Genomic DNA, 14,901 nt, shown 5'->3' with positions numbered 1-14,901 from the left:
ATGGCCCCCTTCACACTCAGCAGACAGCTCTCTGTGCCTGCCGCAGCTGGAGTGCAGTTCTCCTATCTCGGTGCACGATGCGTCCAGAGTGCTTTACCCACTGCACTGACTGTATGAGAGTACCTCATAGGACCCAACTTCCAACAAACAGAACTATCCCTTTAAGCTGATCCAATAGTCTCCTCTTCAGCTAATTATCAGTTGGAGTTGAATGAAAGTAAAGATAAGAATTCTTCTGATAACGGCATGCCAACATAAGGGCCAACATAGGTGTTGTTTGATTGTCCTAAATATCGTGTCATTTGCTCCTAATAGTCATTTCTAAAAGTGGGGCTCCTAAACAGAAAAAATGAACTAGAACAAAACATTGTGGACATTTCCTCACACTGACACCGCTTTCAGAGTCAAAGAAATGCCACAGGTGTAATGAGCATCATTTGGTGGGAGTGTGGAGATAGGCGGATGGGGGGGGGCAGGGGGGTGACATCACTGTGTCAGAGCCAGGTGGATGTCTTTCACCAGCATCGTGCCGATCACCATCTTCTCACAGTTGACCGTCAGCTGGGCACCACCTGCCTCTTTTGTCGCCACGGTGACCAACACCAAGCTGCCACTGGTCACGGTCCTGCCGGCGAACCTGTGGACAGGAAGGTCAGGAGGAGGGACAGGAGGACTGGAGGTCAAAGTGCAAAGGACAAAGGCAGCAAAGATCGAAAGTGAAGACGAAGCCAGGGAATAGAGGATGAACAGGTTTGTCAGTCGTCAGGTTTTAGATTCGATAAAAGCAATCAACATTCGGGTGACTTTGCGAATCGTGTTGCCTGCTAATGGTCTCAATGGGAGCTCCCGTGCCTGTGCCTGGACTAACGCATGAAGGAATAAAGTGTCAAGCAAAACTCAAACGGCGGGCCGGCCACCTGGTAGAGCACGGCAGCACGCACCATAAAGGCGTAGGTCCTTCCCGTGGCCGGCCGGGGGTTCGAATCCGACCCGTGGCCATCTGCCGCATGTCATTCTCTCTCTCTGTCTAACTACTGTCCTGTCAAACAAAGGATGAACATGTCCACTAGGTGGCTCATGTTACAATATGTTACCAAATCCATCTAATTGTAGCTCTGACTGAAGTTTGGTCTGATTTGGATGACATTTGGAAGGCAGGATGCATTTGCGCATTGTGCTCCAGTCTTTCCAAAAATGACCAAATGACACGGATTGGTCTCATGGGGGTGCAGATAATTAAAGCTACAAAATGTGAAATCAAACGTGACATCTCAGATGCCACTGGTGATGATGCATTTTGACGCTGGTTCTGCTGTGATTACTGTCAAAACATGACACCGATTGACCTGATGATGCTCATCTAAAAGGTCAACATTTTAAACCAAAGCCATAACTGCCACATCACTGGCTCAGTTGGGACAACATTTAGAGGGATGATGCATCTTCACACTGTACTCCAGTGTTAAAAAAAAAAAAGAGACAGTGATTGGCCTGATGAGGGCGCTATGAATACATTTCAAAATTATACCCCACTGGCCTGATTTGGATGAAAGTTGGAAGGTTGATGCATTTTGGCACTGTGCTGTGGTGGTTAAAACATGACACTAACTATTCTTGATTTAGTGTATATCCACGATCAGCACCGACGAAGGCGGTTATTTTATTTTTTTTATTTTTTTTGGGGGGGGGGGGGCGGGGGGGATTTGATTTTCCCAAATCCAATCCTTCAGTCCTCACCTGCATTCCTTATCTGAGCCACAGGGAACTCTGCTGAGGCTGGCGGCGGCCGTCACCCTCTGGACGATGGCGTGGTCGTTCTGACACTTGTCGCTCAGGGTCAGCTTCTCCGAGATCTCGTTCATACCCATCAGCTGACCTGGAGGAGTGTCAGCAGCACCACATCGGTCAGGATGTCGGAGACGCTCCACATTTTGCTCTCAGCAGGTTCAAAAAGCCAAGCAATAATTAATTGACAACGGGGCGTGTGCTCGTATCAGCTTGGTGCGATGGTTGTGACGAGTGTATTCCGATACACTCTGGTTTTTGTACCACAGAAATTCATGAAATGCAATCAATTATTTCTGGAAAATGTAGCATTTCATTCAAACATAGTTATATACAGATAGTGTCAATATGCTCTAACACGACAGTGATTTCAACCTCACCAGAAGCCTCTCCCGTGGTCCTCTAGGGAAAAGATTTGATGTCATACTCAATACATCAATGATTACAATGCAAAATGCAAATGCAAATGAAAGTGGAATGCACTGATGCTTCCCACTGAACGTACTGTAGTAGTGTATACTGTAGTAGTAGTAGTCTCTGTAGTAGCGAGTGTACTGTAGTACTAGCAGTGTACTAGTAGTAGTGAGTGTACTGTAGCACTAGCAGTGTACTAGTAGTAGTGAGTGTACTGTAGTACTAGCAGTGTACTAGTAGTAGTGAGTGTACTGTAGTACTAGCAGTGTACTAGTAGTAGTGAGTGTACTGTAGTACTAGCAGTGTACTAGTAGTAGTGAGTGTACTGTAGTACTAGCAGTGTACTAGTAGTAGTGAGTGTACTGTAGTAGTGTAACTGTAGGGATTCAATTGTCTCATACAGTGAATACACAAGAGGCACATTTGTGCACTAGCACATTGTGAGTTTTCTGTGTCGTTTTGAAACGGACACAAATTTGGCACCGAAACAGTTCTCTCTCCCCTCTCCCTCCAGTAACTAACACTGTAGAAGTTGATGCAAAACCCATTTAGACAAACGAGTGCGTTTTGGCATCGCAAGACTTTTGACTAGGGCTTGGTATCATTTAAAAAATGACAATACCAGTACCAATACCAGTACTCTTAAAGTGATACCGATACCAATAGAGTAATTCATTCAATACCCTTTTAACTTTGGAACGTTCTGGTGCCATCTCGGCACCAGAACTGTCCGCTCCGTCACATACTGTAGGCCGTGCTCGACTTCACCACCACAGACTGTCTGGATTTGTAGTTGCTGTGGTAGTGTTGGGCAAGTTCCTTTCAAAATGTAATATACTACATATTACTAGTTACTTTCATTTGAAAGTAATAAGTTACATTACAATATTACTTTCTGTGTAGAGTAACTTGTTACTTATTACACTACTTTTGCATTACTTTCACCAAAACAGCAGCAGCAGCAGAATGACATCGCCGCCCCGGCACCATCCCGAAAAATAATTTCAACCGCCTTGAAGTCAGTGTTAACCATCCAATATTCTAAATGTTATGCATCTTTTTTAAATATGTGCTTTGATTTAATAAAATGTAACTCAATTTGTAACTTGAGTTACTTGACAAAGTAATATATTACATGTAATGTTACTTTTGTAATGAGTTACCCCCAACACTGATCATACATCGCATTAGAATGGAAAACACTTGCACAATTGGCTGCGAGCACAACCATACAAATAGCGATTTTTTTCATCTAGATCTGTGTACAAAAAGGATCGAATGCAAGTATTGTTTGACCAGAAAAGTCTTGATACTACTTGATACTGGCTTTTTTCGTTCGATAACTTTAAGGTATCGAGTACAGACGTTTGACTCCCAACATGGTCAGTGGTTATCAGAGGTTCGAAAGCCCGGATAACAGAGAGATGGTGTGAATGATGAATTGCACATGATCATCTCAAGGTGGCGCTGTTCTGAGCCTGCCGTTCTTACGGGAAGAGTGAATCAGCATTAGTGGACTCAGTGGATGAGCATTGCAGGTCATTCCCGGTGGTGGAGTGGTGGAGCAGCGTCTAAAGATGCAGGTTAGCTCAGGTGAATCTGGCTGCCAAACTACAGACCTGGAGATGCAGTCAGTTATTACCAAGGCAGGAGGGGACAGCAGGAGAGAGGAAGGGGAGGAGTCAGCTCCAAGCGTTAGAGGGAAGGAACAGGAAGTGGCGACTGGGGGTTTTGTGTGTGAGGTGGGCTAAAAGGCAGGTGGGCACACAGACAGCTGGTAGCAACAAATCTATCAAAGCCAACTTACCCAGATTCTTTAAAAGCGTCTCTATTGGGAACAAGTACCAAGAGGATATGACAGTGTTGAAAGACACACTATGGGTTGATAGGAGCTGAAAACCTTGCTCACTCACTGTTAGTCACGGTGGGAAAGTTCTCTTCAATTTGCGTACAAGTAACACGACTTTACACTTTCAAATTGCACGCAGTGAATACACCGAACTTGCCAATTGCGTGCAGTAGCGCCAAAGAGTCGGGAGTTATAACCAGGGAGTAGCATGACGTTGTAATAAGCTGGGCGCTGCGTAGGGTGTAGTGGTCGGGGCGGACAGGGGAGAAAAACCCTCGGCTTTTACACCGGAGAGCCGCGCTCGCGTCGCGGCGCGTGCAAATTGCTACATTCGACCGGAAGTCACATTTACTGTTTACGTTATTTAAGCATAAGCCAAACAATAGCCCTAACCCTAACCCTAACCTTAACCAAGCAGCAGGAGCCTTTTTCTCCGTGAGGTAAACAGAGAGAGAAGGTAAAACACTGCCCATGTGCTTATATTACCGAGAGTATACAGTATATGATACAAAGTGGGTTGATTATCGGTAAAGCCATCCTTTAATCAGATCCTGTCTAGTGAGCTTAACATTATATAACTGGATAAAAATCAATCAATGTATACTTAACATATCCAAAACAGTTTGTATAATATTCAGTTCTAATTATAGATGATCACAACCTTAAAATGAATCTACAGATAGAGGGTCAAACTATACAACAGATGAAAACAGCTAAGCTTCTAGGACTCTGGCTTGACTGTGCACTGTCTTGGTCTGATCACATTATTCATAGCTTTCAAGGGGCGTTACGTGCTGCCGGGAACGCCCACCTGACGGTCAAAAAAAAAACTTGATCATTCTGCTGCCCGCCGAGTCGACTAGTTTCTCACGCTGTTTGTTTTAGAGCTGCACGCTTTGCATATTAAGGACACGTCAATTGACACGCAGCCGCCCCGTGAAGTACTGTTTGAGCGGACGACAGCCCAGGCATCACTTTTTAGCAATAGTCTCACTAATCCCACAGTGGTTTACCTGCTTTTGAGATCTGCAAAAAATAGTTTGCTTCTGTCTCACCCGTTCTCCCTCTCTCTTCACACGCGACGAGGGCTGGGCTCCACAGCATTATAAAAACGAGTCCGCACTCCGCACGCAGTCTCTTGTTGTGAAACAATTTCTCCGAACTGCCATGTGTTGGACAGTAACGTTAACGATAGTTTGGTTTGTTTGAAGTGCCCAAAACGTGTAGTTTGTTTAGATATCCTTCTTTTTCAACGCTTGATAGATGGTCTAAATATTCCTGACTGGAAACTGGTGGAAAAAAGACCGCTTTTTGCTGCAGTGTTCAGCGCCATTGATGTTTTGAGTTTTGACCGCCAGAAGGGGCGTTCCTTGTACTTACGTAACGCCCCTTGAAAGCTATGAATTGTTGCACCAAATTGTCTGTTCATTGGTTCTGTGTGATCTGGATTATTGCTCTGTGTTGTGGGCATCTGCTTCTAAATGTCTACTCAGAGTTACAAGTAGCACAAAACAAGGCAGCTAGGCTGGTCCTGGGGATGCTCCCCTAGGTCTAGTGTAGCAGATATGCATGTACGTCTCACATGGCTTGACTATCGGCCAACTTAATTATGTATTTTTGTAGTTATTCAAACTCAGACTCCTAAGTTTCTTTTCAATAACATCATTTACAGTTCAAATATTCATACACACTCCACTAGAGGGGTAAGTGGTGGTCAGATGACTTTACCCCCGACCTAGAACCAACGATCTGAAAAAAGCTGTGATAATATACAGGGCAATCGCATCATGGAACCGTCTTCCATGTAACATTTGTTCTGTGAAAAGGAAAGTCATGCTTTAAAAAGAGTCTCAGATCCTACCTACACTCACATACATGATCCTGATACTTATCAGATCTCTTTTGGTCCGCTTTTAGGTTTGCTTTGAAGAGTACAAAGAAATGTACTGAATATATGTTAATTATTTCTAATTTATTATATGTTAAAAAACCTTGAACCTATTTAGACCGTCTGTTAACATTTAGGCCTATTAGCTAGCAGGAGGGCTAGCTGACCATGCAATAGTGTTTTGTCTTAGTTTTTCGATTTTGCTTTTTATTCGTCTTTCTTTGTCTTTTCTTTCATTTGAATTGTAATTTTCTTTTTTTTCGACCCGCCACTAGTCTTTTTCTTTTTTCCAGTATCCTGTTTTTTCATTTTGTTTTATAATAATTACGCCTGCTTTTATTTATTTTAATTTGTATTCGTTTTTTATTTTTATTTTTAATCTTTCCACTTCCACCATACAGTTATATTACCTATTGGATTTATTTGACATTTCCCTTTTATATTCCAGTGTTAAAAGCCAATGCTTGTATTGTAAATCGTTGATAGCCTCTCATGACTCACCTTGCTCCTTCTTAAACTCGTTCTCCGTCATGAAGATGGGCATCATCAGCTCTCCAACCGGTGGTTGAATCGACACAAAGAACTTCCTGGTGTGAGTGCTGCAAATGAACAAGACATTAAAGAGAACTTGTTTCAGTGCTTTATTATAGCTCTAAGACAGGGGTGGGCAACATTTCTTTCCAGAGGGCCATACTGACTTACATAAAGTAAGCGAAGGGCCACACATTGGACTGATAACTGCCAACACTCCTGATTTTTGTGGGGGTCTCTCTCTCTATTTTTAACACTCTCTCCCGCTGTGATTGGTCATTTCTCCTGTTAATCTCCTTATAGCATAGCGATACAAATCAAATGGCTGTAGCGGATGAGATTTATTAACGTAATGCTGTCTTTTATTGACTTTTTGTGGGTTGTTTTCCTTTGAGGACGTTGGGGGCCGGATTGAGATGGTCCAGGGGGCCGGGGCCGGCCCCCCGGGGCCGCATTTTGCCCAGGTGTGCTCTAAGATCACAAGGACTTATTTCAAGTAGCATTGCCTCTTTTCAGTCAGAACATTGTTGCATTGCCTTGTGTGTTTCCCTTCCACAGCACACAGCTGTACACAGCCTATTACAGCCTGGCAGCATGAGAGAAGGGAGGCCTGCAGACACGGGCAATGCTAACAAGTTTACCAGAGCAAATCCAATTTCAAAAATGCAATAGACGCATGAAAAAATAGTTTTGGTACGGCATCAATTCTGTTATTTCCAACCAAGAGTATGACCCATCGTCATTGCCATTTCCAGACTCAGAGGAGCTGATGAGGAGCAGTAAACACTACGTTGGAAAACAGCAGATGCTCAATCTCACCACAGCTGGAAGTTGGCTGCTTGTGTTGAATCACAGAAATCTATGCCCATCACAACTGTGGCCGTCTCTCCTGCAGGCAGCACCTCTGTCAACACAAGAGACATGAGACAAAACGTGTTCAGCACCTCTGTCAACACCAGTGTTGGGGGTAACTCATTACAAAAGTAACATATTACATGTAATATATTACTTTTAGCAGTAACTCAGTAATATAACTTATTACTTATAGGATTTCAGTAATATTATACCAGTTACTTTGTCAAGTAACTCAAGTTACAAAGTTACTTTATTTTTCAATCAAAGCACATATTTAAAAAAGATACAATCATTTCCTAAGCAAACTGTGTGTTTTTATGCAAATAACCACTATAGATGACAATAACAAAAGGAAAATAATAACATTTAGAATTTTGGATTGTTTACACTGAAGTTCAAGGCGGTTTCAATTATTTTTCGGGATGGCCATGTCATTCTGCTGCTGCTGTTGTTTTGGTAAAAGTAATGCAAAAGTAGTGTAATAAGTAACGAGTTACTCTACACAAACAGTAATTTTGTAAAGTAACTTATTACTTTCAAATGGAAGTAACTAGTAATATGTAGTATATTACATTTTGAAAGTAACTTGCCCAACACTGGTCAACACAAGAGACATGAGACAAAACGTGTTGACACATAAATCAATAAGATAGTAACACTACAATCCCAAGTGCTCAATGGGGCAAACTATGGTCTATCTATATCTTAAGTAAAAACTCAACCAAATCCAATCTTGCAAGAGGTAGAATATGACATATTTCTGTTACTGTTTTGAATGTTTGACAAAAACACTTTTGTCCTAACCCTTTATACAGCTGCTAACTCTAATAATAATAATAATAATAATAATAATAATAATAATAATAACTAGAAGGGGCTCGATTGAGCACAAACTTCTGCCAAATTCTCCAACTTGTGCAGCCTCCGGTAAATACTGTAGCATGTGAATGCATTCTGTTAAAGCTGTGTTCACACCGAGATATTTATTTTTCTCTCTGTCGCACGATTGAACCCTTTGGAATTGCTCTGTTTAAATCGCTCGTCAACAGGCACAATAATTGACGGACATGTGGGGACTATAACGTTATGCAATGTCATGATATTTGTCCACTACGAGCCACCATAGTTGTTTACAAGCTAAGCCTATCAGCGTGCTCCTAAGGCGAGCTCTATACCGGTAGTACAGACTTCACTTCATGTCAGCTCTCAGCCTGTCAATCAGCTGTCAATGTGGTTTGTTGCCACACAACAAACCAGCGGTTTGTTCCAAGCCAGTGTGATCCTTGACTCGCTCTCACACGGCAGCCAATCAGCGTTGAACAGCGAGCGACTGATGCCAGCGTAATTTCGCTCGAGTTGGGATATTTCATCTCGGGCGACGAGCGAATTTTGTCCCTATCGCTCTGTCTCTGTCGCTCGGACGCCCAGCGATTTTTCTCCTGGGCGAATATACGCTCAATCGCACGTTTGCATTGACTTTGTATGTAAACTCGATGCCAGCGAAAAACTTTAAGAGGTCGGTGTGAACGCAGCTTAAGCAGCAGCTTAAGCAGCAGCTGCTTTAGACTGTGTGTGTGTGCGAATCGCCTCCAGCTCTAGCACGTTTATGTGGCGAAGCTCCTGAGCCTCCCACCGGCCGTTTGCCGACAAATGCCCGCACACCGCACCCCAACCCCAGAGGGAGGCGTCGGTGCGAATCACTAACCTGAGCGGGACCGGGCCCAATCGAGTGCCCCTTGAGAGGGAACGGGGGGCTGCCCATATGACCAACGCCTGGCGGGCCTGACCTGTCATAGGAACCCTGCGATGACGGTCCCTGGCCGGATCCATGCGTAGCCCGAGGAACCAGATTTGGAACGGACGCATGTGTAGCCTCCCCAGAGGGAGCACATGCAGTGCCGAGGCCATCAGGCCCAACATGACTGTGCACTGATGGACTGACACCGAGGAGTAAAGACTTAGGGCCCTATTCTCCCACAGGCCATCGGCGCTATTACGGGCCTTAACCGCAAAAAAACGTGCCTTGCGCCTGTTTCGGGAAAATAGCAATAGGCTTTAGGCTGCCAAATGCGCTTTAGGCCGAATGGGCGTGGCGGAGTCCCTGAATGCGCCGAAGTGGGCGTGTCGGCGCTAAATACCGGCGTACTGCTATCTTCCAGCCATCTTCCGACCTGGCCTACTTTTAGCGCTTTGCGCTTTTGAAAAGCAGGCCTAAAGCAGGATTCTGTGCACCGGGGACAGGAAAGTGAATGGAGAATACAATATATAGAAAAAAATACTTTAGAATACAATAGAATATAAGATTGCAACCCTTCTCAGGCTTTGGGTGAAGCTGTAATGCAGTTTCATAAATTTAGTTTAGGCTATCATAATAATCCCCATTTATGTGTAATATAGCTCTACGTTTTATTACCCCCCCCCCCCCCCCCCCCGAAATTAGCTAGGCTACGAATATTACTAATATTCCTAATTAATATGTATTATTATTTCATTCAGATAATTGACATTATAGGCATGTACCGTAAAATACCAATTAGAAGCCGACTTCCAAATTGCCGCGGGTCCCATATATAAGCGGGGTCTGGATACATATTTTGTACATAAAAGCAGGTCCCAATTTGACGCCCGGTTGGTTTTTTCAATGTTTTCTTTTTACCTTTGCGACATCCTGTTGAATGCATCTCCCAAACACAACGAAGAAGAAAAATCGGATGAAGAATACGAACAACGAGGAAACGGGAACAACGAGGAAAAAAAACACATGCACGAAACTTGCTGATCAAAATTCGTTTTCCCTCAACATCTGATGATTCTGAAAATTGTGTAGGCATTTCCTGAAGATTTTTATACACTAAAACCGACATCTCTGGTGTAATAATTATTTTGAGAAATGTGCCTATGGTATATTTCCCTGCCAGCGGGCATAGAAGTCCGCTTCTAATTGGTATTTCACCGCTCTTTCACATGTGCGCTACTGAAGAGGGTGCTCCGTGAGTGATGAACAGCGGAGGAGGCAGCGCATGCAACAAATAATCTGCTCACATGATGATCATGTTCTCTCACCTTCAGCGGAGAAAGTTTAGTGGTAAATACCGGTAGGTCACAGTTCAGCTCAAATTTTATTTGATTTCATGTACAGGCCAGAACTGGCATGCAATGTGCTCTGCTGCGCTGAGAGGGAGGCGCGGCTCTCCCCATAGACAAGCAATCGTGTGGGGTGCTGACTGTAGCCAACTCATTAAAATAAATGGTTTAAATAAACAATTTCATACTATTTACAATCTTTGCTGAGCAATATTTTTGTACAAAAATAATTAAAGCAGGTCCCAAACTGCCGCAGGTCCCATATTGACGCGGGGTCTGGCTACATATTTTGTCAATTAACGCCGGGCTAATAATTGGTATTTTACGGTATTTACATGCTTGCAGTATTTTAACTGCAGTTAGATTGCTTTGAGAAGCATAATAATATGGAATAATAGCCTATATATGGAGATAGACAGACCGGATGAAGGGAGGGGGGGGCGGCGGAGCCCTTGGCTTTGTCTGGTTTTACCGGATTTGTCCAGGAATTGGAGCTTAAAAGGCAAGCGTGTGTCTCTTCCCTGCAATTCTCCAATGAGCGGACAATGCATAATTTTACGCTTAAAAGGCGTGGTTATAATGGTTGAGGCTGAGTTTAGCGCCGATACCAAGATATCAAGTGCGCCTTTCCACGCCCACTGCTTTGCGCTGCGGCTGGCGCTCGGCCTAGAAACTGCGCCGCTGCAACGATAGAGCCCTTAATGTCCTCGCTGCCCGCACCGTGCGAGCCTGTCGCTCCGGTGAAAGGCGGGCTCGCATGGCCCTGGAGTTCAACTCGAGCCCCAGGAAGGTAGCCGTCTGCTCTGGGGCGAGGCAGCTCTTTTTCCAGTTCACCAAGAACCCCAAGGTTTGTAGGTGATTGGTCAAGGTGGGCAATAAGACGGAACGAGCCTAGTGTCTAAAGCTATGTAAGAGAGCTAACTCAGAGTTAACCGCGGAGCTTTGAAAACACGTCTTCTCAGTGGCTGGAAGAAACGTAGAGTGGCGGACCCTGGGGCTGACAGGACGTGACATAGTCACGTGGGTGAGGTGGGTGGCCATGTCAGGCCCAGGGGGGCACCACGCCACCTGCGGGTGGGTGGTCGGTTTTAATGAAAAATGAAGCCTGCGTTAGTTCATTCAAGACATGATGTCATAGTCTACGCCCCAGCTGTACCAGCTGACAGCCTCTGTTTGGTTCACCGTTTAACCAATTCTCCAATCACAGTCATTCTCACAACAAGGCGGTCCGTTTAAATAGGGCAGCCTCTCACTCACTGATCTGTTCCCCACCTTGCTGGATCGTGCGGCTGCTGGCAACGCTTTGCCACCTCCACCCCAACCTCCACCTTTTAGATCAAATGCAAATGCTATCATGTATTGTAGCTCTGGAGTCTGCATGGCTCAAAAAATGAACATGTTTCCATGTCTTGCTTTTAGGCTCCCTCTTTTACTTTCTATGGTTTAAATGTATCTGGAATATTTTATTCCCATGGGGGATTCTGCTTGCTCTCCCTGCTCGGCGTAGCATGCTGCTGAGCCGAGTTCAGGGAGAATTAAATTAATTAAATATTAAATTAAATATTGAATTAATTCTAAGAGCGGAGCCTTCAACGCCAAACATAATTGTATGCATTATATTCATTTATGCAATAAATGGTTAATTCTATGACTTGAGTGTTCTTGAATGAAGTAATTTTGGAGCAAAATGACAGTCTTCCATAGAGCTGCTATGCAGCGTTGTAGGCACTAGTGAGAGCTTGAGTTCGAAACGAAGTAAAACTAACCCTTACACATGAACTAACCCTAAACTATTCATTATTAAATCATATATAAATTAATACTTAGTTAACATGAACACCATTATTAAATGATTACTAGGCACATTAGTTAACTGTTAATTAAGGGCCAGTTAATTATTATTAAGCATTAACTAGCCCCTAATTACTGTACCCTTATTGTAAAGTGATACCAAAGTGGTTCAGACATCACTGGAGCGACTGCACACCACAAAAACACTCACCGATCTCTGGGAACTCTTTGATCCTCATCCCGGACTGCAGCTTGGCGTCCGCTATGTGCAGGTTCTTGGCCTCGGAGCCGGCGCTGTTGGTGAACTTCATCTGCACGGCCACCATGTGCGGGTCGGGGCTGAAGGGCTGGCGGCTGAAGCAGTACTCCACAGACAGACCCTCGCCTGTGATGCGGTGCAGCAGCTCAAAGCTCCTCAGTGCACTGGACGGAGTGATGGCCTGGGCCAGACAATGGGAGACAGTCACTAACCAAGTAGTAGCAACCACCAAGGGTGGATTTAAAGAGTAACTACACTAATGCCTACCCCACACTACAGGATTTTCAAATCCTTGAAGATTATAAAAATCTTGAGAGCCCACACACTACAGGACAGAGAGAGCCGATTTTTTAACATTTCAATCTTGGGACACACACACAATCGCGTCTGTTCAAACGCAACCCCACACACTAGAAGATTATGCCGAAGATTCACCTTGGAAGCAGGGCTCGAGTTAACTTTTAAAATGCCTATTCAGTGTGCGCACCGGGTGTAGTAGTAGTAATAATGATCATAATAATAATAATAATAATAATAATAATAATAATAATAATAATAATAATAATAATAATAATAATAATAATACATTTGTGTAATTTTGTTTTCTAAACAAATCTTATTTTTTGTTTTTATAATGCATTTGCACTGAAAGGATTTGTTTAACTAATACTTGCGCGGACAGCCGCGTCCATTCGGGGTGTAGGCCTACTGTGCACGGCCAGGCGAAAACCGTCTGCACAGGTGCCTTGTGGAGTGGCGCGTCTGCTGATTTGACTCACTTTTCCGTGCGGACACTCGCCGATGCGGGAAGCATATGAGACCTAAGCGCTTGTTGTAGGCTACATGCTTTGCAGTATAGCATTAGTTTTCCGTCCCGTTCAAAGACGCACGGGTATTTCACCTCGATGACAATTTCCTCGTTCTTTGTTTCTGTGCGGGGCTGCGGGTGGACGCGGACCAGATTATTTTGCGAAAAACTAATGGAAACGCAGCTACTACTGGCTCTCTGCTCAAGATGCAATCGCCTGTCGGGTTGTAAATATCTAACATGTTAGATATGCCCGATTCACAATCGGGAAGAGGCAGTCTTCCCGATTGTGAATCTTTGAACCCCACACACTACAGGATCATTTGGGAAGATTATCTGCCCGACGCGCGTCAAATCGGGAGCACCCCCGAGAAAATCGGGAGGGGGGAATCTTGGCCATAATCTTGCAAATTATCCTGTAGTGTGGGGTAGGCATAAATCGATGGGGAAGCCTGACAACCTAATGGTGAAAAGCAGGGGAGTGAACTGACCTTCTGCTATTGGCTGGTCTCTGTGCCCTGGAATGTCCCCTCTATTCACCTTATTACTGGACCTACGTTTCCCATGATTCTCAGCGATTGCCGGTTGTCGACTTCCTGTTTACATTTTTTTCACTAGCAAGGAGGTGCGCGCCGCTGTCAAAGAGTGGGAACGTTTGGCTTATTTGATCTGAAATGGCTAAAAATAGTAACGTTGTGTGGTTGCATAGCGGCGATATTTTACAAAAACGAGGTGAATGTCAATTGTACGGCCTTATTTTAGCGGAAATGTCTAAAAATAGTATGTGGTTGCATAGCGGCCGCTTTTATTTTGAAGGCTAAACGTCCAAACCGGAACTCTTATTATTTGGTCATTGAATGTAGCTTTAGCGGTCTCTCTCTTTCAAGATTCAAGATATTGTCACTCCGTTGTGCACGTGTGAAATTATTGTGCTGGGGGGGGCTCCATTACAAGACATAGCTAGGTACAAAGTCACAACAATTATTATGATTATTTTCAGTCTCTTTCGCTATGAACGGTCCTGGGCGGAAACAGGCAACCGGCAGCTGGAAACAGGGAGGGAGGGCGTCATGGAAACAGGGAGGGAGGGTGTCATGGAAACAGGGAGGGAGGGTGTCATGGAAACAGGGAGGGAGGGTGTCATGGAAGCGCCCACTGTCTCACCAGGAAACTCGTGAATAGAGTACAACAGCTGGTGACATCACCCGGGACAAAGACCAGCTAATAAGAGAAGGCCAGTCCAGCACCCTATTTTTCACCATTAGGTGTCAGGCTTCACCAGACGTTCGAGTTTGGATGTGGTCACTCTTTAACTAAGTACATTTAGTATTCATGTTCCTGCAATTAAACTTGTATTTTATAATACAATTACATTTGAAATCACAACCATTAGAGTACAATTTTGTGGCTCTCCATAAGAATCAGAAACTCAACAAATTGGGGAATAATCTGGCTTTCCTTTGTGCATTTTATTCTGTATTGTCCAATTTTTAAAAGAATCTAGTTTTTACTCTGTCCTCTCGTCCTTTTAGAATCACATGGAATCTAACAGTTCCATGTGATGTGATACATGAATAAAGTATTATGCAAGTGTAGACAGTGTCTGGGATTATATGTCTTCAGTATATACCTTTTTT

At 44.0% G+C, this 14,901-nt stretch overlaps 1 protein-coding gene across 1 annotated transcript; it reads right to left on the bottom strand.

Moving 5' to 3' along the window:
- Nucleotides 1-486: 486 nt before the first annotated feature.
- LOC310800391 (AP-3 complex subunit beta-2-like) lies at nt 487-12,503 on the bottom strand (the record flags this gene model as incomplete). The annotated part of the gene is made up of 5 exons (XM_083662991.1): nt 12,409-12,503; nt 7,287-7,371; nt 6,438-6,535; nt 1,738-1,876; nt 487-637 (listed from the first exon to the last, which is right to left on the bottom strand). Exons 1-5 carry the CDS (start codon nt 12,434-12,436, stop codon nt 487-489), a joined length of 501 nt encoding a protein of 166 aa, XP_083519117.1. The 5' UTR covers nt 12,437-12,503.
- Nucleotides 12,504-14,901: the final 2,398 nt, after the last annotated feature.

The sequence above is a fragment of the Poromitra crassiceps genome (genome assembly GCF_964638095.1).
Source record: "Poromitra crassiceps genome assembly, chromosome: 30".
Lineage (NCBI taxonomy): Eukaryota > Metazoa > Chordata > Actinopteri > Beryciformes > Melamphaidae > Poromitra > Poromitra crassiceps.
Note: the sequence above shows the minus strand (reverse complement) of the source record. Positions and strands in the feature narration are given on the sequence as shown.